At 43.7% G+C, this 26,135-nt stretch overlaps 1 protein-coding gene across 9 annotated transcripts in view; it reads left to right on the top strand.

Annotated features, from left to right (window-relative positions):
* Window positions 1-26,135, top strand: part of LOC107148397 (sodium/nucleoside cotransporter 1) — a 119,856-nt gene that overhangs the window by 6,148 nt on the left and 87,573 nt on the right. For 5 of the 9 annotated variants that reach the window (XR_007342820.1, XM_048790199.1, XM_048790198.1 and 2 more), the window contains exons 2-3: window positions 14,330-14,447; window positions 15,048-16,311. Coding sequence is in view for 7 of the 9 variants with exons in the window: in XM_048790201.1 (XP_048646158.1) it covers window positions 14,330-14,447; window positions 15,048-16,311 (1,382 nt within the window). In the remaining 2 variants the exon portion in view is untranslated. Of the gene's footprint in view, window positions 1-1,180; window positions 3,957-4,043; window positions 4,166-14,329; window positions 14,448-15,047; window positions 16,312-26,135 lie in introns of those variants that run through there. The other 4 variants (XM_048790200.1, XM_048790206.1, XM_048790204.1 and 1 more) reach the window with 4 other exon arrangements.

Raw genomic sequence — 26,135 nt, 5'->3', positions numbered from 1 at the left:
GAGAGAGAGAGAGAGAGAGAGAGAGAGAGAGAGAGAGAGAGAGAGAGAGATCGAGATCTACAAAACAAAAACAACAACAACAAGTTCACATGGGCACATGCTGTATGCAGTCTTAGAGCTTTCTGTGGTTAGAAATGTAGATCACAATTGCCATTGTACAGGCTGGGCTGTCAAAAAGGAAGGGAGAGTATTTCTGCAGCTGGAGGGGATATGGGCTGATGGCCTTGGCCATCTCCCAAAGAGCTGAGATCCAGGGCTCCACAGGAAATATTTGTGTTAGAAAAGGTAGAGGGAGAGGTAGAAGTCAGTTTCATACCAAGGGCCTAGAGTTCCCTTGGAGCAGCCTTGTGTGGGGCCTCCTCCCTCGGTGCACAACCAGGCCCTGGTTAGTGCCCCAGGCAGGAGGGTGATCAGTGCCTCAAGGTTGGAGGGGCCTCGTGTTGGTCTGAGCAATCTGGGTCCCTCCGGGCTCCTGCTGGATTAACTGCTTTGTTTTTTCTCCTCTTCACTCTCCCAGCTGGTTTGCCTTGCTCTTTAACCAACTTTAACATATTAATAGTGGGTGTTCTCCAAGCCACCTGTCTTCTTCTTAGCTTGTGAAGGGAATTTCCAGGAATGAGGCTCTCTCTCTCAAAAGGCGGGAGAGTGGAAGCAGGAGCTGCCCCCAGCCTGGTGTGCTGTGTGCTGGGGAATTGGCATAAGGCTCTCTCTGGGAACAGAGACCCAAGTGCCCCAGGCACACCTTTCTCCCAGCTCAGCCCCAAGAACCTCCTTCCTGCCTAACCATTTTTCTGGACTCTGCTGCCTTTAACCAGCTCTTGGTTTCAGATACATTGGTGTCCAGTGGTGAGGCCACTTGCTAACTGGAGCAAGCCAACTAAGACAGCTGGTCCCTTTTAATAGAAAGGCCTCTGGGGCCCCAGATGGTGGCCGATTAATACTTCGCGAATGTTGTTGATTTTGCCTCATCCTCTCTTTGCTTTTTTGGCCTAATGATTCCATTTGCTGTTTTTGCTTAGCTTATCAAGCAACCGGTTGTCTCACCCCAGCTCTGGAAGGTAAATGCACATTGCATTACATTTCTCGGACTGCTTTTTTCTTGGGTCTGGGCCTTGAGGGGCCAATGGGTGACTGCTTGTGCACTAACCAGACTGCATGGGTTGAGGGGAGGGTGGGAGGTGAGAGGGTACTCACGTGAGCATGGTCAGGAACCAGAGATGATGCTTGCATGGGCCATTTCAAAGGGGCACAGGGACCCAGGAATAGAGATATGGGCCGGGCTCTCAGATGCCTGCAGTGACCTCTCTTTGCCTTTGGGACAGATACCATGAGAACAAAACAGAGAGCCACCAGTTACATGACCCACTCCTTCCTCATCCTAAGTTTTCATGTTTTTTGTAACTACATATCTAGGTTTGACACCTTATTCATCTTCTAACCATGGCTCCTGCCTTTAACATTTATATTTTCCCACAGTCCCTTAAGTTCTTCTTTCACCTTCTCTTTCTCTGATTTTTTCCTTTTCTTGACTCATCTCCGCTGCTGCAGACTGTGAACTCCGTGAAATCAGAGAATATCATATTACTGTATTCCTGCATTAGCTTATTCTCAACCTGCTGCAGAGCCAGGGCAGGGCCTGAGCAAGCCCACGGTTGATGTTTACTGGTGGAAAGACTGTCTGTCCTCTTGCCTCCCAAGCTGGGGACAACTCTCTACCCCTGGTTAAACTGTTACCATCACAGTGGGAACATTTCCTGGCTACTTCCCACCCCATGGCCCCATCCCAGACTCCAGAAGATTCAGGGAGAGTGGCTACCTTTTCATGACAAAGGATGTTTTCTGAGTAGCTAACCATGTCTACAGGCATGGTTAGTGCCTACTAAGCACATGTCCTTGATGTTGATGAACATTGAGGAGACTTTGTTCTGGGTGGCTCAGGGTTGGAAAAGAGTATATCCCAACTGATTCAAAGAGTGTGGAAATGCTGAAAGAGAGAGGATCTGGGATTTATTCAAAGTAAGGTACCTACCAAATCTAAGAGCAAGGTTAGGTTCCATTGAACATCATGAAAACCAACGATTCCGATGTTCTTTGGAGACATGTGATCAGTGAGTGATGTCCTTATGAAGTCATGAAATGGGAAGGACTCAGAGATGTCAGGGTTGGAAAGATCATTCCCAAATGTGCACAGACCTCCCAGCTTTCTAGGGGACCTGATGGAGCACACTCAGTCCATGCATATCTGAATGGTTTTGAGGATAGGAACAAGAAGCTGTAGACATTCAGCAAAATATGACAGTGTATACAGTGATTTTTCCCTGTCTCCCCAGATGCATCCCAAGCCCACTTCCCTAGAGGGAGGGCTTTCTAGCCACACTTAGTTTACCTATGGTTTTCTAATATAAACTATTTTATGATATAGTTTAGGTCTTTGTGTGGAAAATTCAAGAAAAGTTTTTATTCCATTCAAAATAAGTCTAGCATGAGCACTTATCTCTGCAAATTTTCTTGAAGCAGTTTACTTACTTATCCAGTAGTGAAATGATTTTCTTAGACTTGCCCAAGAGCTTTCTCCCTAAGAGTCTAAGCAGAATATTGGATCCAGACTTGTACACAGATGAGATAGGATATAAATTCTGTAGGGGTTCATACTTAGGGATGTTTTGAATTAGTTACAGAATCATAGACATTGAATTACATTTGGCCTGAAATTTTCTAGAAAGTGTTAATGGAAGTTTGGTATTTTCCCAGTCAGAAATTGCTATCAGTATGACAGCAGCAAGAAACATTTCTAGATGTTAATATTTTCTGAGTGTTCAGAGAGTTGATAGCTTCCGTCTCAAAAGACACTCTGTTTGAGTGACTTAGCTTATCGGACAGGTGAGTTCTAGGTGAGAGGGTATTGCAGAGAATGTTCAGAATGCATCTGACTGCAGCTGTGCAGTGTGCAGGTGTTTGAGAAGTTGGGATCCCCATCCTCAATAGATTTTTTTTGGGGGAGGCCTCCTGTCAACTCCCTGAATGCCCCAGTGTCTGTGGAGAAGCTACAGTAGACCCCCATCAATCCAGAAGTCTTTTTTGATTTGAGACGCTCTTCCTGGGTCTCAACCTTTCTCCTCAAACTCAAGTCCAGAACAATATTCACAGAAAAGATACACTGAATGTAGAGCTCCTCCCTGAAAAGTACTTAGGTTGCTTGTGCTCCCATAACTCACTCCACCCCTGATGAAGAGTCGAAGACAGATGACCGTTGCCCTTGGGGGACCACCTCTTCCTCCGAGACCTGGAAAAAGGCACCTTTGAATGTTTGTCTTCCTCCACAGTTCCTCCTGCTCTGCCCACTCTTTCCCCTCATTGTCCCTGCTGCTCACAGAGGGTGTGTGCCTGGGAGGGGGAGGGGGGCTGGGCACAGCTTGAGCACCACACCACCTGTCTATGTGGTTGCGCTTCATGCCTGGGAACGCACTATGTCTGCTGGCCCGTGAAAGGGGTTGGCACTGTGGTTTGGTTTGCTTCCTGTGTCCAGGAAAGAGTGGACCATAAGCCTTGAGCAGTGTTGGTGAGTTTGTTCTGGACTCAGTAAGCCCATGGGTGACCCTGAATTCTGGGAGATGGACCATCACAGGGGCACTAAGAGTCCCTGGCTTTTGCAGGAGTGGGTCTGTTTGGCTTGGCAGCCCTGCTGGTTGGTCCTGGATTTGCCAGCCCTGTTTTCACTTCAGCATGTGGTGTCCAGGGATGGAGCAGGAGACTCATCCCTGGCTTTCCAGTGCTGGTCCAAGGCCCTGTTTGGGGACCAGGAGCCTATGGGCAGCAGCCTGCCTGTTGTGATGGGTGTGGGTCAAGATTCCATCCAACACCTTGGTACCATCCCTACCCCACCTGGCCAAGAGGCCCAGGCTTCCTTGAAGAAAGAAAGGGCTGGAGCTTTGGCCATAGGATGACAGACAGACATGGTAAGATTTAAGCTGTCCTGGACAAGTTCAGGCTATGGTAAGTTTCCTGGGGGAGGGCCGCTCTGAACAGCTCTTTGCCTTTCCTAGGAGCACCTTCTGCTCCATCATTGCTCAGCTAACAGAGGAGACCCAGCCACTATTCGAAACCACACTCAAGTCCCGGGCTGTGTCCGAGGACAGCGACGTCAGGTTCACCTGCATTGTCACAGGTAATGAGACTGTCTATGGTCCATGCCAAGGCCTCTGCATGGAGCAGGGTCCAGGGTGGCAGGGGGGACAGGTGTGGCGGGGTGATGGGTCATGTGTACAAAACTGTGCAAGTTGACATTTGCTTTCCAGCTTTGTCTCCAGTTTGATCTCTCTGTGTGGGCAAGTGTCCCTTTCTCCTCCCCTTCTGGAGTCCCATTTATACACTGTTATTCTTCAAAATCTGTCCTCAGTAAAGTTTCCTCACCCTCAGGCATACTTACATCCCTGATGAGTTGATCTTTGAAGCCATCTCTCTGAATGCCCCATTTTCACAGTTGAGCAGTTTGTGGCTTACAAGTATCAAGCCTGAGAGGCAATGATGTGGTAATTCTGATTTCAGATCCTAGAGGCAAACTGCCTGACTTGGAATCCTGGCTCAGCTCCTTTGTAGTATATGGTATTAAGTAGCTTATATCACTTCTTAGCTGCCTCGTCTGTAAAGTGGGAACAATAATACAATGAATTTCATAGGATTGTAAAACTGAGTTAATACATGGAAAGCATTTGGAACAGTACCAGGCATACAAGTAAGTACTATGCAAGTATTAGGAATTAAGACTACGGTTGTTTGTGTTTCACTGAGCTCCATGGTAGAATTTGGAGTAATTTTGGCAAACTAGGAAGCAGAGTGATACCCTTAGAAGGGGAGAATGGGAGCTGGGAGCACTGGGAAGTTGGCTCCAGGAGTCATTCCCTCCCCTCACCAAAGCATAGCCTAGTTGCAGGGACTGACCTGCCTCAGGGCCTGCAGAATATCCACCTCCATGGGTCTCTACCCCTCCCAGCTACACAGCCACCAGGTCAAGGGTCCCTATCCCAGCTTCCTTTGAGAGCCCGTTTTCTCAGTTAGTCAAGGGCATGGGTGATTTCCAGCTGTGACATTTCTTGATTCTGGGGCTTTCATCTACCCCACCCAGCTAAACAGCTTCTTTGGGATTGGGATTCCCATAGACAGTTCTCTGCCTTCCCTAGAACCCTGCAGCACCAGGCTGAGAACACTGCTCGAGGGACAGAGTTACCTGTGTCCCCTACCTGGGCCCAGCACAGTGCATTTTGCAATATTTGTTTCCATTGTCATTGAAACCTTGCAAAACCCTGTGAAGTAAGTGCTATTATTAGTCAAGTTTTGCAGAGTTGAAAACTGCCTGGGTGACCTGTCTAGTTCCACAGGACTGGTGAGGAGGAGGTCCCGCTTTTTCTCTGCAGTGTCCACACCTGCATTTCCTTGCCACTTCAGCACTAACAGTTTTCTAGAATAATCTGGTTCTTTCACCACTCTGTGGTTTCTTCTTCATTTAGGATGTTGATAATCCCTATTTTTGAAGAAAATTAAATTTTATCATATTAATGCATGCATGTAGTTCAAATTATACTAAAAAACATTACCATAACAGTTCATGCCTCCCACCGATTTGTCTTCCCAGAAGCAACCATTTGTAGTTTTTAGTGGTCTTTTGCAGCCTGTATACATTTCCACGGTGCTGAGTAATAAGTAAATACTTCTAACTCTTGAGTTTTTTTTTTTTTTTTTTGTGGTACTGGGAATTGTACCCAGGGATACTCTACCAGTAAGCTCAGTTCCCAGCTCTTTTTAAAATTTTATTTTGAGACAGGATCTTGCCAGTTTGCCAGGTTGGATTCAAACTTGTGGTCCTCTTACCTTAGTCTCCTGAGTAGCTGGGACTATAGGAATAAGACATTGCACCCTGCCAGAAATTATCTTTTATATCTTCATTTTCTCTATTTCCATTTTTTATCTCTTCCATATAGTTATAATGTGATTTTTGCTTAAATCAGTATTTACTGTTTCCCTTATTATGCCTTTGTGCTATGAGTCATAACTGAATATTGTGGTACATAATGTTATACCATAATAGTGTACTATGTTATAATCACACTGCCAATGATTATATACATTGTATATACAATATATGAGCATGTATACATAACATAATAATTATGTATACATTGTAGACTATAATCATACTGTAGGTGATTGTATTTTCTCTGTTTTTCCTGAAGTTAGTGCTTTCCTTAGTTTTTTATTTGTTTAGTTTTTTGGTATTTCTAATGTTTTATTTTTCTTTTTGTTTTTGCTTTTTGGTACTGGGGCTTGAATCCAAAGACACTTTACTACTGAACTAAATCCCCACCATCCTCCTTTTTTTTTTTTTTTTTTTTTTTTTTGGTGGTGCTGGGATTGAACCCAGGGCCTTGTGCATGCAAGGCAAGCACTCTACCAACTGAGCTATACCCCCATTACCTCCCATCCTTTTTATTTTGGGGAGGACATGGTCTCACTAAGTGGCTGAGGTTGGCCTTGAATTTGTGATCCTTCTGTCTCAGGCTCCTGAGTAGCTGGGTTATGGTGTACATCACAAGTCCCAGGTTTTTTATTTGATGGTAGGAGGAGATGTGGTCTCACTAAGTTCTTAGGTTGGGTTCAGACTCCAGGGTAGGTGCATGCCCACATGCCCAGCAGCTAATTTTTCTTATACTTCTTAATATACATATTAGTTGTAGATGGACACAAAACCTTTATTTTTATTTATTTATCTTTTTATGTGGTGCTGAGGACCGAACCCAGGGCCTCACATATGCTAGGCAAGCGCTCTACTACCGAGCTACAACCCCAGCCCCTAAGAGCTTTTTTTTTTTATAACTTTATTTTATTTATTTATTTTTATGTGGTGCTGAGGATCGAATCCAGGCCTCACATGTGCTAGGCAAGTGCTCTACTGTTGGGCTACATTTTTCTCTTTCTTGATTACATTCTGGTTTGGGTAGTTTCCTAGAAATAGTACATGGGAAGTAAATGTTGGACTTTCTGTAAAAATGTCTCTTTTACTACTTTATGCTTGGTTGAAAGTTTGGCTGGCTATAGAATTCTAAGTTGAAGATACTTTTCCTTCAGAATTTTAGACACTACCCTCTTATCCTCTTGCTTACAAAGTTGCTGCTCAAAGTAGGAAGACAGTTTGCTCCTAATTCTTTGCATGTGACTGTTTTCTCTTTCTGGAAACTTGTAAGAGTGTTATGATATTTCATAATGATGTATTTTGATATGGGTCTCTTCATCCTGCAACACGCTTGGATGCTTTTAGTTGGAAACTGAGAGCCTGTAGTTCTTGGAAATGTGGGATTGTTTTGATGTTGATTATGTTGATTTCCTTTTATTTGTTTATTTTTTGGTGGTGTTGGAGATGGAATCTAGGGACTTGCATGTGCTACGCAGGCACTCTACCACTGAACTACATCCCCAGCCCCTTGATGTTGATTTCTTACTCCTTGTTTCTCTATTGCTTCTCTTTGGATATCTGCTCCTGTGGACTTACTCTCTTCTTATTATTTTATTTTTTAATCATATTATTATTATTATTATTATTATTATTATTATTACACTGCTGGGGTAGAACATGCTGGGCAAGTGCTCTACCAAAGAATTATACCCCCAGCCCTTGTTCTGTTTTCTTATCCTCTCTCCTTTCATTTGTCTTTTGTTCTACTTTCTGGGAGATTTCCTCTGTTTTTGTTTTTTTTTGTTTTTGGTACTAGGGACTTATCCCCGGGGTGCTTTATCACTCACTGAGCTACAACCCTGTCCTTTTAAAAAATTTTTTATTTTGAGACAAGATCTTGCTAGGTTGCTGAAGATCTCACTAAAGTTGCCAAGGCTGGTCTCTAACTTGTAATTCTCCTGCCTCAGCCTCCTGAGACACTGGGATTATAGCCACGGACAACCATACTAGGCCCATTCTGCCTTTTAACCTAGGAGCCTACTGCTTCTTTGCCTGGCAAATTCTTCTTCTCCTTTAAGGTCCAGCTCAAAGGCTGATCCCCTGGAAAGTCATTCCAGTACTTCCAGGGGAGCCCCTGCTCCGTGGCACAGCTTGTTCACACTTCTGTTTCCAAGAAGATCATGAGATATGCAAGGACAGGTCACCCCCTGTCACTTCGTGCCTCTCTGGACCTGGTACAAAGAAAACGTTCAGTATATATTTGCTAGATGACCACAGTGAACCTTGACTCGTGCTGATGTCAAAATCAGTATCTTTACTTTCCACATTGTCTGTTTACCTCAGCTGTGGCTTGGGTGCTGTGGTAACAGCAGCTGCTCTGGTGTCTGGGGACCACTCAAGAGGAGCAAGCATCAGGCATAGCTCCCCCTTCTTTCCTGTCCTTTGAAGTCATGAACTCTGAGAGAAGTGTGGAGATGCCAGAAATTCATCTGGCATACATACTGGCATATATAATCTTGGATCATTATATTGAAAACTCCCAATGTCATTATGGAGCTAAGTTTTTCCTGTTTCAAGCCCAATCCAAGTAAGCAAATTATTTATTTACTCATTCATTTCAGTTGGGGATCAAACCCAAGGCCTTATGTATGCTAGGCAAGCACCCTACCACTGACCTATATCCCTAACCCTTTTTAAAATTTTGAGACAGGACCTTGCTAAATTACCCAGGCTGGCCTCAAACTTGCGATGTCCTTATCTCAGATGTGCTGAGTAGCTGGGATTACAGGCATGTGCCATCACACCTGGCCAGGAGAAAACTTTTATACCTATATCTTGTGACCACCAGCCAGGGCCTTCTGCTCTGGAGCACCTGCCTGCTAAGATCTAAGTCACTACCAATTGAGTCTACAGTTTCTAAGGTTCTGGCTGTCTTTCATATCCACCCCTTAGTCCATTGTTTCACTTTCCCTTTACCTGTCCCCACATACACCCAAAATCTCACGTTACGCTGGGAGAGGATAGCATATGCTTTATAATCCCAGAAACTCGGGTAGTCTAAGGCAGGAGGATTCCAAGTTTGAGGCTAACCTGGGTAATTTAGAGAGACACTGTCTCAAAATACAAAATAAAAAGGGCTGGGGATATAATTCAGTGGTAAAGTACCCCTGGGTTCAATTCCCAGCACTAAAACCAAAAACAAGCAAAAAACATTGATGATAAGAATGAACTCGGGTTGCCTGAGTTTTATGAGGCATATTAGGAAAGAGGTCTCTGTCACCACCCCTTGACTGGAGTGCTGCTATCTTCACTGAACCTGTCCATCTTGGTCTGGCATGGTGGCTTCCCTCCTCCACTCTCTTCAACCCTCGCTGGTTCTGTGTTGGGATATGTGTGCAAGTGCATGCGAGTACATGTATGTTGGAGTGAGATGAGGAAGCATCAGCCATAGGCAGGCTGGACGGAGGGACTGAGCCTTTAGAAAGAACCAAAGTTCCAGAATAAGTCTTTTTTAGAGAAACATGTTTACTATGGCTGCTGTGAGCAAAACTCATATGTTGGTCTAAGAATGCCTATTGGAAAGGGCACTGGAAAAAGAAAAAGGAAACCTGGGGCTATGTCACATGCTGCCGTGTGACCCTGTACATTACTTAACTTCTCTGAGCCTCCTTTCCCTTTTCTGTAAAGTAGGGATTAAAACACCTGCCATTTTATAGCAGAGAGAGATTTAAATTCTGGCTCTTTTGCTTACTAGCCAGTTGACTTGGGGCAAGAGCCTTAATTTCATGAGCCTTGATTTCCTCTTCCTTAAATTGAGGGTTTGTAATAGTGTACTCCTCACTGAATTTTTGTAAGAATTAGATGATAATACACAAAAAGAGCCAGTCCTATAAGTACACACCTATAATCCCAGCCACCCAGGAGGCTGAGGCAGGAGGATTGCAAATTCAAGGCCAGCCTTGGCATAATTTAGCAGGACCCTGTCTCAATATTTACAATTTTAAAAAGAGCTAGGGATGTAGCTCCTGGGTTAAAAAAAAAAAAAAAGTCCTGTATACGTGAAAAGCATTCATCTCAGTATCTGGCATACAGTAAGTCTTCAGTAAATGTGAACAGTTTTTTTGCACAGAGTTATTCTGAGGCCCAAATGAAATTATGTATTTGAAAGTTCTTTGAAAACTTTAAATTTTCATTTCCTTTTCTTCTTCTGAATCTGAGCTTCTCTTAACCAGGATCCATTGGGGTGAGACTGCAGATCTCTGAGTTGGCTTCCCCAGTCAAACCTGCTGGCTGTGAAACAGAGATCACGGAGTGGGAAAGGGCAGAGGGAGGGCCACATGCTCAGGAACCAACATGGTACTGCAGCCCTGAGCCAGATGTGTGTGTAAGCACCTTCCTATAAGCACACATGTGAAAACATGCATGTGTGAGCAGCTGGGCGCAAAGCACCCAGACCCCTCCTGCTTTTGTTTATTTTAGAATATAGATGGGACAAGGCAGTATTTTCTCCCAAATAAATTTGCTTCCAAGTCCAATGTCACTATGAAGCCCTAAGCTGTTGACCTGCACTTTGTGTAGAAGCACAAGAGGGTGGCATGGGGGCTGAGGACCCAGCCATGGGGCCCATGGGGCTGCGCAGTCCACTCAACATCCCTCTCCTTGCCCCGCCCCTCCTCCCTTCCCCAGCTTCTCTGGACTCAGATGCCCTGGAGGCTGAGGCGTGCTGGGCAGGTCATGGGGGCAGGGAGACTGAGCTGGGCCCTTGCAGGGATGAGATCATTCCACGGGATGGTGAGGACACCTGTGCTGGCCCTGGCCATACACACACACACACACACACACACACAGAGAGAGAGAGAGAGAGAGAGGGTGATGTAACCAGGGGCTTTAACCACAGTGGAAACATGGGGCTCACTTTACAGCCAGGGCTGCCTGAAGTTTATCCTGGTGGAGCCAGCTGCAGCCTTGCCTCCCTTGCTCCCTGCTCCTGTACACAGTTCCCCAGAGTGCCCTTTGCTTTCCCTCTCACACTCTGTTGCTGTTGGGTTTTTGTCAAGCCCACCCTTCCCATCCACTTCTTGTTTGCTCACTCATTTTCTTACTCATTTACTCACTCATCCAACAGGTTTAAGTAAGTAACTACTATGTCCCAGGTACCATGTTAGGTTAACCAGGCTAAATTCCTGCCCACATGGGACCTGAGACTAGCAGGAGAAAGAGACAAGGAAATAGTCTATTACAATATTATAATTAGCTATGAAGGAGAAGTACAGATGGTGTTAGAACTGATTGGAGGTGCTAAACCCAAATTTTCTGAAATTCTGCCTATTCTTTAAGTCTAATTCAAATGCCACTTACTCCAAAAGCCTTCCCTGATTTCCCAGCTGGAGTTGATTGCTCCCTTCCCTTCACCCTGAGCTCTTTGTACGGTGCTTATGTATGCATCTATAAATATTTAATGAGTGTTGATTCCATATCAGGTGCTATTCTAGGAACTGGGGACACAGCGGTGAATAACATAGATAAATCCCTGCTGTCACAGAGCTGATATTCCACAGGGGATGGGAGACAGTGTTGGGCAGGATGCTCATAACCTAACAAACTCATAGTGTATATCAGGTAGCAATGTATTCTTTGAAGACAAATAAACATTAACCAGGATCAGAGCTGTGTGCAGTGTGCATACCTATAATTCCAGTTACTTGGGAGGCTGAGGCAGGTTGATTGCAAGTTCAATGCCAACCTGGGAAACTTGGCAAGATCTTATTTCAAAATAAAAATAAAAAGGGCTAGGGAGGTATCTCAGAAGAATATGAATACTCTTGGGTTCAATCCCCAGTACTGACAAAAAAAGAAGTTGGGGGTGGATAGGAAGTTCTGGGGGGGGGCATATTTTGCCCAGGGCATAAGGAAGGCCTCTATGAGGAGGTAACAGAAGAACAGAGACCCGTGGGAACTGAGATGTGATGCTTTTGTGGTATGTTAGGTGAACAGTGGGACCACATGACTGGGGTGTGGTAGGAAATGAGGCACCCGGGCCCTTACCAGGAGAGCTTGGGTGAGACAGGAGCTGTCAGGTTTTGAGCAGAGGTATGCCATGAGCTGACTCTATTTCAAAAGGCTTATTCTGGCTGTTGTGCCAAGAATGAGCTGAAAAGAGGTCAGGATGGGAGTGGTGAGATCAGCTGAGTTATTGCAGATATCCAAGTGGAGATGATGGTGATATGGACCACACTGAGGTTGGGTGGGGAATGGCAAGGTGATCACACTTGAGATCTATTCTAAAGGGAGGGCTGATGTGATTTCTAAGGGAGTAGATGTGAGCAAAAGAAAGGAATGAAAAAGGATCAGTTGGGTGCAGTGGCTCATGCCTATAATTCCCAGCAGCTTGGGAGGCTGAGGCAGGAGGATCACAAATTCAAGGCCAGCCTGGGCAATTTAGTGAGGTCCTAAGCATCTTAGTGAAAAATAAAATACAAAATAAAAAAGGGCTGGGGGTGTAGCTCAATGGTAGAGCACCCCTGGGTTCAAGCCCCGTACTGCAAAAAAAGAAATAAAAAATTTGTCTATACTTGCTGTCTTCACTTCCCTCTTCCAACCAGGCTTTTCACTTATCACTGCATCAGAATTGCTCCTGCCAAGGTCACCCACTTGGCATTACTGAATATGATGGCCAATTCTTATGCCTACATAATGGCTATATCCACAGCCTTTTTTATTAAAAAAACACACTTTTTTTAAGTTGTAATTGGACATAATACCTTTATTTATTTTTATGTGGTGCTGAGAATCAAACCCAGTGCCTTACACATGTTAGGCAATTGCTCTACCACGGAGCTACATCCCCAGCCCCACAGCCCTTTTCATTTTTTATTTTGAGGCAGGATTTTTCTAAATTGCCCAGGCTGGCTTTGAACCTGGGATCCTCCTGCCTTAGACTCCCTAGTCACTGGGATTAGTAGGTGCCCTGTTGATATACAACTTTTAAAAATACTTTTGCTGTAAAGGAGAAAGCAGAGAAATGGGGGCAGGCACTAAGGAAGTTGTGGGACCAAAGGAAGTTCTTTTTAAAGAAGGACAACACTTCAGCAGGCTTGTATGTGGACAGGAATGATGTAATAAAGAAAAAAAATTTGGATGATGCAGGAGAGAGCTGGAACGATTGTTGGAGAGATGGCCTTGATTGACGAGAGGAGGTGGAGTCCAGTGAGGGTCTGCTCTTGACAAAAGTGTGGTTTGTCCACAGACAGTAGGGAAGGCAGAGCGCGTGCAGGTGCCAGGTACACTGCTCCCGTGCGCGGGCACATATCTTTTCTACAGGAAGATAAATTCCCTGAGAACAGAGTCCCTGGCTTACATGCTGTGTGTGTTTAAGTAAATGAATGTTAGGAGTCTTTGATTTCTAACAAGTGATGCTAATCAGTTGGAGGTAGCTCAAGAAATGAAGCAGAATTCACTGGTCAGACTGTGTGCAGACAAGGAATGGTACCAGTATTTGGAAGCAGTTTTTGGAAGCTCTGATTCTATCCTGAATGTCAATTTCATTTTCCCATCACACTGCAGACCAGCTTTATCTACTTCTTAGTTCATGTGGCAAAGCATAACTACTTTGCCCCTTTGAGATATATTTCTAGACACAATGGTAAACTGTTTCTTGGTCCTGTTTCTCAAATCCTAGGTCAAAGGATTGGATTCATTTAGTTCTTTTGATGTCTACTACTGGGCTGATCAGCTGTGGCCAGGCAGGCAAGAAATATTTGACTGTAATAGTTGGGATCTCTTCTCTGTGGGTGGCTGGGAGTCTTCAGAAAAGAGGGGCTGGGTAGACACCTCAGTCAGTCTCACTATAGTGACTGAGTGGGTAGATAGGTGTGGATGGGTGTATAGATGGGTGATGAATGAATGAATGGATGGATGGACAGATGGATGTTTTAGTTGTGTTGTCAAATAATGCAGCCCAGGAACTTGTAATGAAAAGAGGAGGACTCTTGGCATTGATGGTAGTAGTGGAATTTTGGGGAGACCTCTGAGGATGAAGCCCTTACTACAATTGAGGAGGTAAAATGGGCCACATAGAAAGAGAGCTCATTACTACCAGTCAACGATTTTTGGAAATTCTTCACTACCATTTCTACATGAAGCTAGGAAGTTTCTCCTCCATATTTCCCTTTTAGCTGGAAGTGTAAATGTTTTCAGCTCTCACATTTTTTTCTAATTTCTAAAAATAAGCTGAGTCACACAAAGGGCCCTGTGCTTCCAGAAGGCCTGAGGCAGGTGGTCCTGTCCAGTTCTTTTCAGGTGCTCTGAGGAAATCCTGGCTTCCTTTTCTCTCCTCCCACTATTTTGGAACTCACCTTCCTGCAACCCAATCTGCTTCCTTCTCAGGATACCCAGAACCAGAGGTGACTTGGTACAAGGATGACATAGAACTGGACCGATACTGTGGTTTGCCAAAATATGAGATCACTCATCAGGGTAACCGTCACACACTGCAGCTGTACAGGTGAGGGAGAGTGGCCTGTTCTGCACTCTCTGCCCTCCTAAGGGTCCTGCACCTGGATTGTGCCCTCAGAGATGGAGCAGGCTGGGTGGAGGTACCCAGGCACTATCTGAAACGAGAGGCAGGTCTGCCACTGAGTTGAACCACCTGGATAACTGTTTGCCTGCCAGTGGCCGGGATCTCCTAAGGCCAGGGTGGGAGTATTTCTGACAGTCACAGAGCTGAGTGCAACCAGAGGAGATCCTGACCCACATTTTCCATGAGGTCAGCAGCCAAAAAAAGCAACTCTGTCATCGTGACTTCACAAGGGGCTGCGCTGGTCACCTGCTTCTGAAGGGAGCTCTCCTGAGCCCCAAGTCTAATCTAATCCCTCCTGGGACAGCATGAACTTGGTCAGCTGCCACCTTCTTGTGGCCTCAGTTCCTTCAATTCTAACAGAGGGTGAGGGCTGTGGTGACATCTGAGATGGGATGTGGCACTCAGGGCCCGTCTGGTGATGGGGAGAGGGTGCATGCTCAGCTCTGGAAGGTTCTGGCTGTGGGGAGCAGGGGGGGGGCTGTCACCTCTGGGGTGGGGGGTGGCACCTCATGCTCCTACTTCTAGGTGTCGAGAAGAAGATGCCGCCATCTACCAGGCCTCTGCCCGGAACTCCAAGGGCATTGTGTCCTGCTCAGGGGTCCTGGAAGTGGGCACCATGACAGAGTACAAGATCCACCAGCGCTGGTTTGCCAAGTTGAAGCGCAAGGCTGCAGCCAAATTGCGGGAGATTGAGCAGAGCTGGAAGCATGGGAAGGATGCTGCAGATGAGGTGGACACCCTGCGCAAGCTCAGCCCTGACCGCTTCCAGCGAAAGCGGCGACTGAGCGGGGCTGAAGTGCCAGTGTCCTCAGCCCCAACCAGGGAGGCTGAAGATGGGACCTCGGCAGCTTGGCAGGAAGGAGAAAGTGAATCTGAGCACCCTGGTCTGGGTCTGATCAACAGTTTTGCTCCTGGAGAGGTGCCCACCAATGGGGAGCCTGCCCCCGAGAATGGGGAGGATGGGGAGCATGGCTTGCTGACATACATCTGTGAGGCCATGGAGCTGGGGCCTCAGAGAGCCCCCCAAAAGGAGTCTGGGGCCAAGAAGAAAAGAAAAGATGAGAAATCTAAGCCAGATCGGCAGAAGCCAGAAATAGAGAAGGCAGCCCGAAGCCACCGCTCTTCAGAAAACTCTGTCTCCAGCTCAAACAAACCTGGTCCTTGCGGGACACAGGGTCCCATGGACATGGAGGAGGTTCAGACCCATCCTAGAGGCAGGGTGGCACGGGGACCTGAGTCTTCTGGAACAGATAGCACCAGGCAGCCAGCCTCTACTGTGGGCACTCAAGACAAGGCCCAGGATGCCTCTGCCCTAACCCATTCCCAGCCCCCAGCCCCTGTCCCAGCCCTAAGTGCAGACCAGCAAGTGTATTTCTCCCTGAAGGACATGTACATGGAGAACTCTCAAGCTATCGGGCCTCAGGGGGAGGAGGAGTCCCCACCCCCAAGTGTCAAGGCATCTGGAAACAGTCCCTTGGGGAAGGTACCCATCAAGGCAAGAGGTGAGGGGGCACCTGCCACCTCTGGCCAGCCTACATCCTCCTTGGCTCCCCAGCCAGCTCGGCCTTTCAACAGGAAGAGATTTGCCCCTCCAAAGCCCAAAGGCGAGCCCACCGCTGACAGCAAGCCCATTTCTTCTTCGGGTCAAGCTCCAGAACATGAGGCCCAGAACTTAGGGAAGGCCCCGTCTCAGGCTTCTGCCCCCGTGCCAACACCCCCTGCCCGCCGGAGACATGGCACTCGGGACAGCCCCTTGCAGGGGCGAGCAGGCCACAGGACTCCAGGAGAGGTGAGTGTGGGTGTTGGGTACTTGGAGGCTGCTCTGGGAAGCTGACCTCATGGAAACTCTTGCCGTAACAGCTTGGCAGCCAGTGAGCAGTGGACTATTTATAGAAGGGGGTGGGGAGGCAAGGGAGTGCCAGCCAGGAGCAGGGGACCATAGGCATGAACCTTGCTCAGCCAATCTCCACTTGCCAGACATGTAGGCAGCACAGCTTGACTGTGTCTTTCTCTTCTGAGATGTGGGAGTTCACAGCCAAGGGGGCTGTGCCTCAGAAGAGGGAAGGAAGACGTTCTCTGGGGGAGGAATGGGCCAGTGGAGAGATGCCCCCCACATTCCATGGGTGGGGGGACTGAGCAGCAGGAGTGTGGTGGAGTGTCCAGTGGCAGGTCTCAACCTGAATGCGCATTAGATTTTTAAACATACTGAATGTCTAGGACATGCTGGTTTAATCTGGGCTTATGTAAGGTTTTAGAGTCGGGTATATACCAAACTACCTTACCAACTTGTGATGTTGGGCCCGTCATAAAATAATATTAACAATACGAACTTCATAGGGCTGTTGTGGGAACTAAGGTGCTTAGCCTGACACATTAAGAACTAAATAAATAGCAGTTGGTATAAAATATTAATATTCTGGGAACAAGAGTACCATCAGTTTCTGGGGAGAAGGTAGACAACAGAGAAAAGAGGAGGTTTTGTGTGAGGTGCAGGGGTATTGGGGTGTCCACTTGTTAAGGGCAGAGGCAAATGGGTCTAGACACTAAGGAACTGGAGGATCAGGACTGATAAGATTAACAGTAGAGTTCATGTTTTATGTTCCAGGGGCAGAGGGTGGGCAGGATTTCCCAGGGGTTTAGGGAGCGGGTGTTGTACAGCATGATAGAAAGAAGACAATAGTTCTTATGAGTTTCAAGAGTGATGGTGAAGTAGATAAAATAGATAGAACATATTTATCTATCTGTTTATTTGTTTGATTAGCGGTACTAGGGAGGGAACCTAGGGCTTCATGCATGCTAGGCAAGCACTCTACCACTGAGCTCTGTTCCCAGCCTTTTTTTTTATTTTAAAAATTTATTTACTTTTTAAATTTCATTTCTTGATACCAGGGATTGAACTCAGGGAGCTTAACCACTGAGCCAGTAGCTGGGTTTATAGGCGTGCAGGGACATATTTATAATAAGAAATTATCAATTGCTTATCTAAAATTCTGATTGAATTGGGTGTCCTGTAATTCTTTTTACTAAATCTGGCAATCCTAAGTGGAGATAGCTTCTGATTTTGGCAGGAACTAAGATAGACTTTTTCTAAGGGTAGAGGAAGCAGGATTCCTGCACTGGGGAAATAGAGGCTTTCTGAAGAACAGGAAGAAGATTGGGCAGTAGTGTTTCACAAGTGTGTGGACAGAGGACAGATGGTTTCTTGAAACAGTAAACACACGAGGGACAAGCTGATACAGCACCTCTGGGAGAGCAAAGGGAAAAGAGTGCTTGGTGGAGGTTAAGGAGAGCCCATGTTCAAGGGTGACCAGGGACATGGCTTTATTTCAGTGGATGCTAAGGTCAGACTGTGGAAACAGTTATTTCAGAGGGCTTTGGAGTGGGGCAAACCTCAAGGACCTCGGACCGGACTCTGGACTCTATTGCTTACTTGACTCTTTGTGCTTGGTCTCAGGTAATATGGGGTGCTGGTGTGCCAAATTCTTGGGGGCCCAGGGAAAGCTTGCTGGGACTGCTCCACATGCCTGACAGCCTACATGTTGGACTGCAGGGCCTTTCTGGAGAGATGGCCCTTGTAGACCCCTAGGGATTTCACTTAGGAAGTGAGTAGGCTGATTGCCAAGTCTGTGTGTGAATCTCACTTCACTGGGTATGGGGAACCCCACACCAGGGTGGCTGCATCTTCCAGGCAGGTCCCAGGCAGGATGTGCCAGTCCCACCCCTTCCAAAGGTGAGGGATGGCAGGGGTAGTGCAGGCATCTGAGAGGTTGAATTGATTTCATTACTTCTGCAAAACCTTGTGTGATTTTAATTTTTTTAAATTAATTAACTAATGATTTTTTTTTCTTTTTGTACCAGGGATGGAACTCAGGGACATTTAACTGCTGAGCCACATTCCCAGCTCCCTTTTTAGTTTTTAGTTTTTATTTTGAAACTTGCTTATGGCCTCATTAAATTTCTGAGACTGGCCTTGAACTTGTGATCCTTCCACCTCAGCCTTCCAAGTTGCTAGGATTACAGGCATATCGCCATGATCAGAATTTTTTTCTAATTTAAAAAGTTTTTTTAAAATATACACATGAAAAATATATTTAACATAGATGCATATTTTTAAGTTGTTGTTTTTTTAGTGAACAAATTTGGTTTTTCATATTTTTATCCTACCAAATTAAAAATAAAATTAAGTCAAGGTGTGCTAGCACATGTAATTCTGTAATTCTAGTTACTTGGGAGGCTGAGCAGCAGGATCCCAAGTTTGAGAACAGCCTGGGCCACTTAATGAGACCCTGTCTCAAAATAAAAATAAAAATGGCTGGTGTTGTAGCCTGGTGGTACAGCACCCCTGGGTTTAATCTTCAGTACAAAAATCCTATTTTTTAAAAAGAGTGGCAGAATAATCTGTCAGAACAAACCAGTTATGTTGGTATGATATTATGTGCTTTAACAAATCAAGTTTGAAGAGCAATCCTCAGAGTTGTTAACTTTATGCTAATACATATTAAAGATTCCAGCTAATAAAAAATCTTATTTTTCTGATTATAAGAGGAAATATAGAAAATATGGGAGAAGGGCTGTGCTTGTAGCTCAGTGGTAGAGCACTTACCTAGCATATGTGAGGCAGTGGGTTTGATTTTTCAGCACCACATATAAATAAATAAAATAAAAGTCCATTGACAACTTAAAAAAAAAAGAAAATATAGGAGAAACCCTAAAAATTAAAAGGAGAAAGTAAAATTCATCTATAATCTACTATTCAGAGAGAGCCATTATCCAAGAGATGGTGTTATATCATGGTGACTCTAACAGTCTCTAATATACACAGTTTTATTACTTTTTAATTTTTAAAATTTAATTTTCACTGTTACTCTGATTTAGTTTTTTTAAAAATTCATTTATTTATTCTAATTTGTTATACATGACGGCAGAATGCATTTCAATTCATAGTACACATATAGAGCACAATTTTTCATTTCTCTGGTTGTACACAAAGTAGAAAGTAGAATCACACCATTCGTGTCTTCATACGTGTACTTATCTGATTTAGCTTTATATCATTCTTTATTCTCATTTCATGAACATTTCACTAAGGTTTCTAAATACTTTCTATGTGTATGATTTTTATTTATTTATTTTTTGATGGCACTGGGGATTGAAACCAGGGTTGCTTCACCACTGAGCCACATCCCCATCCTTGTTTGTTTTTTTTATTATTATTTTTTTAATATTTATTTTTTAGTATTTGGCGGACACAACATCTTTGTTTGTATGTGGTGCTGAGGATCGAACCCGGGCCGCACGCATGCCAGGCGAGCGCGCAACGGCTTGAGCCACATCCCCAGCCCCCTTGTTTATTTTTTATTTTGAGACAGGGTCTCACTAAGTTGCTTAGGACCTTGCCAAGTTGCCAAGGCTGGTTTCAAACCTGAAATTCTCCTGCCTCAATCTCTAAAGTTGCAGGGATTATAGGCATGCACCACCACACCTGGCCTTTACTTTATATCTCTATGTTCACTATTTTAACAAAATTTATCTTTAAAAAAGTGATGACTTACTTTTAATAAGATTATAAAGCCAATTAAATCCTTTCATGAATAACTAAAGGAAGACTTGAATTTTTTTTTCTTTTTACTGTCCTTGGAATTGATTTCAGGGCCTCTACCACTGAGCTATACCAGCCCCCAGATTTGCATTTTGAATAATCTTTTGGAAAACTTGTTAGATATGTATTTTAAAATAGCTTTATTGAGATGTAATTTACATATAATGAAATCATTTATTTATTTTAAATATATAATTTATTTACTTATTTTTGTACTGGGACTTGAAAAGAGGGGCACAATTTTACCACTGAACTACATTCCCAGCCCCATTTTTTTCCCCTTTGAGACAGGGTCTAAGTTGCCCAGGCTGGCCTCAAACTCGCAATCCTCCTGCCTTAGCCTCCTGAGTAGCTTGGATTACAGGCATGCACTACCCCCCAACTAGGTATATAGTTTAATGTACACAGTTCAGAACTGTATAACTATCATTCACAATCCAGTTTTAGAACATTTCCACCATGCCAAAAAGATCCCTCTTCCCTTTTGTAGTCCATTCCTGTTCCCACTCCAAACCAGGGCAACCACTAATCTACTTTCTTTCTTAATATCATTGATTTTTTTATAACTGTATTTTATTTATTTATTTATTTGGTGATGAGGCTCCAACTTAAGTGCCTCACACTAGAACACGTGCTAGACAAGTGTTCTACCATTGAACCCTCATTGATATTTTGATTGGGATTGCATTAAGCATAAGAATTCATTTGGGGTATTTATTTTCATTACTCAAATTTCCCTTCCTTCCTTCCTTCCTTCCTTCCTTCCTTCCTTCCTTCCTTCCTTCCTTCCTTCCTTTCTTTCTCTGTTTTTTTCTTCCCAGCACGTCTTTTGTCAGGGCTGGGTACTTTAAGAGTCTCTGCTTCTGGAATAGGATGCAGCTGCTTTTTAGTGCCCTAACCTGACATGTTTTCTGAGATTGCTTCAGATCTCTGGAGTCCAGGAATATGCAGACCTGATAAAATGCCTGGTCTGCCAAATCTTCAGAGGGGACAGGGTATGTATGGGAGAGCTCTGCTGAATTATTCGAGACCTAAGGATGTCTCTTTCTGCTGGTATCAGTGGCACACACCTACAATCCCAGTGACTCAGGAGGCTGAGGTAGGAGGAATACAAGTTCAAGGCCAGTATGGGGAATAAAAATAAAAAGGGCTAGAGATGAAGGGAAAAAAATGTCTCTGACTGAGAAACATTGTAAGTCTTGAGGACAGTCATTCTGAGATATGGGAACTCCCTGCTCACACTAAGAGCTCTTTGGTTTTCAGGGAATACACATGTAAGTATTGTGTATATAAAATACACAGAGCAGAGCTTGAAGAGAAACATGATCCTTGTCCTGAGAAATTGTCTACTAAATAGTGGGGATGAGACTCACACCAGACAATAGGATCAAGGAGGGTATTGAGAATGGTAACTGCAGTGCGTTTCCACACAGGGAGAGTGTTGTGATCTGGAGTCATCAGGGAAGGCATCTGGAAAGTGACCAGACTGTAGATAGCATGTAAAGGATTTAATCCTGGAAATGTCATATTAGAAAAACATTGAATAGCTGGGCACAGTGGTGAATGCCTGTAATCCCAATGGCTCAGGAGGCTGAGGCAGGAGGATCACAAGTTTAAGGCCACTTTGGGTAATTTAGCAAGGCCCTCAACAACTTTTCGAGAACCTATCTCAAATAAAAAGTGCTAGAGGTGTGGCTCAGTGGTAGAACACTCTTAAAAGAAAAAGACAAACATCAAATAGAATTTTTAAAAAATATATATAAAATAATGCCTATAATATCCCCAGATAGACACTTTAGATAGCTGAAAGAGAGGAAGGAAGACACCTTAGAAAAGATGACTAGTATGAAGCATAGGTCAGGTGAAGCATAGACTACAAAACCAGCCTGTCCTAATTTAATGCCTGATGAATTAGAAGCTTCTCAACACGTTTTCTTCCCGTCTATGTCTTGTGTTTTGCTTGCCTTTTTTGTTGTTGTTATTGTTTCTGCATCAATTCTAACATTATCTAGGGTTAAGGAGTGAGGCAGATAGAAGAAAGAACTGGTTTATTGAATATTAGCTTCCATTAGTGCTAGGTTAGATAATTCAGATCAACTTTATCACTGAGGACAACTAGAAAATCTGGTCAAAATATAAACATGTCTTTTCAAAGCATTGGAAAGCTAACAAAATGAAGAATGACTGATCCAATGTCTAGGAGGAGGTGGGAATCAAGAATGGTGGGCCCAGTATTTGGCATAGCTTTTGTTCTAGGGGTGTTTACCACTCTAAAATAGGAGAATGAGACTGGGCAGTATTTTAGACATTCTTATGGGACTAAGGAAGAAAAAAATGGAGTCTATGATCTCAAGAATGGGAGCCCTGACAGGCCCCTTGGGCTTTGGGTTGGGACCTAGAATTTTGTACTATAGAAATAAGGGGAACCAGGAATTGAGGTATTGATGCACTCTGAATCATCTGGATGACTAAGAAGTATCTCAGTTTATGAAACTAGATCAAGGTGATTCAAGACATCTAGTACCAACAGACCCTGGCAGAAGTAATCAAAAATCATATCTGAAGGGTCTCAGTATCATCTTATTCCTCAAATTACTTTAAAAAAAAAGAGTTTCAAGATTAATATTTACCACCAAACTAAGATGAGCAGGAAAAGAAAACATGAAAAGAACTATCCCAGCAGACAATAAAAACAAGCCCACGGAGTTCCAACTTTTGGAATTATCAGACATGAGCTACAAAACTTGCCAGATATGGTGGCACACATTTGTAATCCTAGCTACTTGGGAGGCTGAGGCAGGTCTTGGCATTTTAGCGAGACCCTATTTCAAAATAAAAAATAGAAAGGGCTGGGGATGTAGTTCAGCAGTAGAGTATTTGCAAGCTGAGGCCTTGGGTTCAGTCTCAAGTACTGAAAAAAAAAAAAAAAAAAAAAAAAGAAAGAAAAAAGAAAAGAAAGGAAAAGAAAAAAGAAAAAAAACAAAACAAAAAATCTAAAACTCTACTTCTATATTCAAGAGGGTAAAAAATCAAGACTGGAAACTATTAACCATACAAAGTAGCAGAGAACTATTAACTATACAAAGTAGCCAGATATGGTAGTTTATGCTTGTAATCTCAGCTAGGAGACTAAGACAGGAGGATTGGAAGTTTGAGGCCAGTGTGAGAAACTACTTAGACCTTGTCTCAAAATATAAAAAGAGCAGGGGGTACAACTCAGAGGTAGATTACTTGCCTACCATGAGCAAGACCATAGGTTCAACCCTCAATACTGCAAAAAAGAAAATAAGCCAGCTAGAATTCCAGGAATAAAAAATTAAATTATTTACTCTGGTTATGGCAGCTACAATTCTCACACTTCCCCCTGTACATCCCATTGAATGAAGGTTAAAAACTTAGGCAAAATGCATGGTACAGTTATTTGATAATTTTGAAAAGCAAGTAATAGTAATCAATTGGAGGAGTCCAGAATTTAAAGTCCTGCCAAAGCTGTGTGTGGTGGCATGTGGCTGTAGTCCCAGCTCCTCTGGAAGCTGAGGTAGTAGGATCACCTCAGCCCAGGAATTTGAGACCTGCTGGGCTACATAGTGAGACCCTTTCTTAAAAGAAAAGAAAAAAAGAAGAAGCAGAAGAAGAAAAGAGAAAGAGAAAAGAAAGAAAGGAAAAAAATAAAAAAGGCTGGGACATAGCTCAGTGTTAGAGTACTTGCCTGGCATGTTCAAGGCTCTGGGTTTGATCCCAAGCACCACATACACACAAATACCATTGATTGAATCAGCAGTGTTTACCTTAATTTCCCTGTTCTGGCATTTCCTGGCCTGGTCTTACTGCAATCCGAAACCCTAGGTAAGCATCAATATGGACAGAGAGTCTAGAGAAACCCTCTAGACTAGGCTTGAGGAATGGGAAAGGGATCTTCCAGTAAGGACAGTAGTAGCAGCAGAGGCCATAGATGCCTAAAACTTTGAAGGAGAAGAATCCTCCTCTTCCTTCAGAGAAACTCTGGGCCTAAGAGGGTGGATGAAACCCTGTTGTCTTGTTCTTGGTCCAGGGCAAGGCTCATGTGTGAAAGTATGTGGCAGAGTGGGGTAAATGGAGCTCCAGCTATTTGGCCAGAGGATTGAAAAGAGAAGCCCTAGGGATCTATAAAGCATCGAGGAGATCATGGAGAGGGAGAAGCTTGGGAAAATGACCTCTGAGAGTCATTAATGACCTCTGAGTTTATAAGCTCTTTACAAATTTCTGGGCTCATTTCCAAAGCTGGTCATACAAGGATCTGATTCTGAACAACATATCAAAAACATTGAGAATGGAACTAACAGATCCTTATCCAAGTTCCAGACTGCCAACTGGGTGGCACACACAGAGGAAAGATCCAAATAGCACTGGAAAGACTTTGAAATTGGGAATGACTTTAAAACTACAACCTCATAGGGTTGCAGCCTGAACACAACCAGGTAGATTGCCTGCTAAGACAAAAATATGAACATTCTCCATAGGATTTAAACAAGAACCAGAGTCTTGTAATACTCAAAATGTCCAGGATGTAATCATAATTACTTGGCATATGAAGAAAATCTCATTTTCATGGGAGAGACAATCAAAGAATGCCAGTACCAAGAAGACATAGATATATTGGAATTATCTGACTTAAGAATTGTTATAGTAAACATATGACAAGTAAGGGTGAACATTGGAAATGAATGGAAAGATACAAAGAAATAAAAGAGCTGGGCACAGTGGTACACACCTGTAATCCCAGCTATTTGGGAAGTTGAGGCAGGAGGATCGAAAGTTCAAGGCCAACCTCGACAACTTAGTGAGACCCTGTCTCAAAATATAAATACATATAAATGGCTAATTAACTTGAAATTATAGAAAAAGAAATAATTTATTTCTGAACAATAGAGAGAAAAAAAATTAGAAAAATAAATGAACAGAGCCTCAGAGACCTAGGATGTAATATCAAAATGTCATTAAATAACCAGGAGAGGAGAAAGAGCATGGTACAGAATTTTAAAAAATATGTGAAGAAGTAATGGCTGAAAACTTTCCTAATTTGGCAAAAAACATGAACCTATAGATCAAGAAGTTTAATAAACCTCAAACAGGATAAGCCTGCATAGTTCCTCATCCAGAAACAATTGAATTGCTGGAAAAAAATATTTAAATTAGCCAGAAAAAATAACAAAGAAGAGAAACAATGATTTGAATGACTGCAATTTCTCATATGAGACAATGAGTTCACAAGGAAGAGGAACAGGGCTGGGGCCGTAGCTCAGTAGTAGAGTGCTTGCCTTGCATGTGTGAAGCACTGGGTTCAATCCTCAGCACCGCATATAAATAAATAAATGGAGATATTGTGTCCGTCTACAACTAAGAAAATTAAAAAAAAAAAAAAGAGGAACAACATCTTTTAAATGCTGGAAGAAAAAGACTTACCTATAATTCTATATTTAACATAAATATCTTGAAGTATTGAAGGCAAAATAAAGTCATTCTCAGATAAAGAAAAAAATTAAGAGAATACACCAGCAGCAGATCTCATTTACTTTAGAAGAATTGCTAAAGTAAATGTTTAAGAAGGGAACTGAGCCAGGTGTGGTGGCACACACCTGTAACCTCAGTGACCCAGGTGGCTGAGGCAGAATTGCAAGTTTGAGGCCCAGCCTCAGCAACTTAGTGAGAGGCCCTAAGCAACTTAGTGAGACCCTGTCTCAAAATAAAAGTGAAAAGAGTGCTGGCTGGTGATGTGGCTCAGTGGTTAAGTGCCCCTCGGTTCAATCCCTGATATCACCACCACCAACAACAAAAAGAACTGATTTTAGAAGGAAACTTGAAAAATGAAGAATGGAAGAAGAGGTCTGGGATTGTGGGTCAGTGGTAGAGTGCTTGCCTAGCAGGTATGAGGCACTAGGTTTGATCCTCAGAACCACATAAAAATAAATAAAAATAAAGGTATTGTGTCCTTCTACAACCAAAAAAAAAATTTAATGTTTTTAAAAAAGAATGAA

The sequence above is a fragment of the Marmota marmota genome, unplaced genomic scaffold, assembly GCF_001458135.2.
Source record: "Marmota marmota marmota unplaced genomic scaffold, marMar, whole genome shotgun sequence".
Lineage (NCBI taxonomy): Eukaryota > Metazoa > Chordata > Mammalia > Rodentia > Sciuridae > Marmota > Marmota marmota.
Note: the sequence above shows the minus strand (reverse complement) of the source record. Positions and strands in the feature narration are given on the sequence as shown.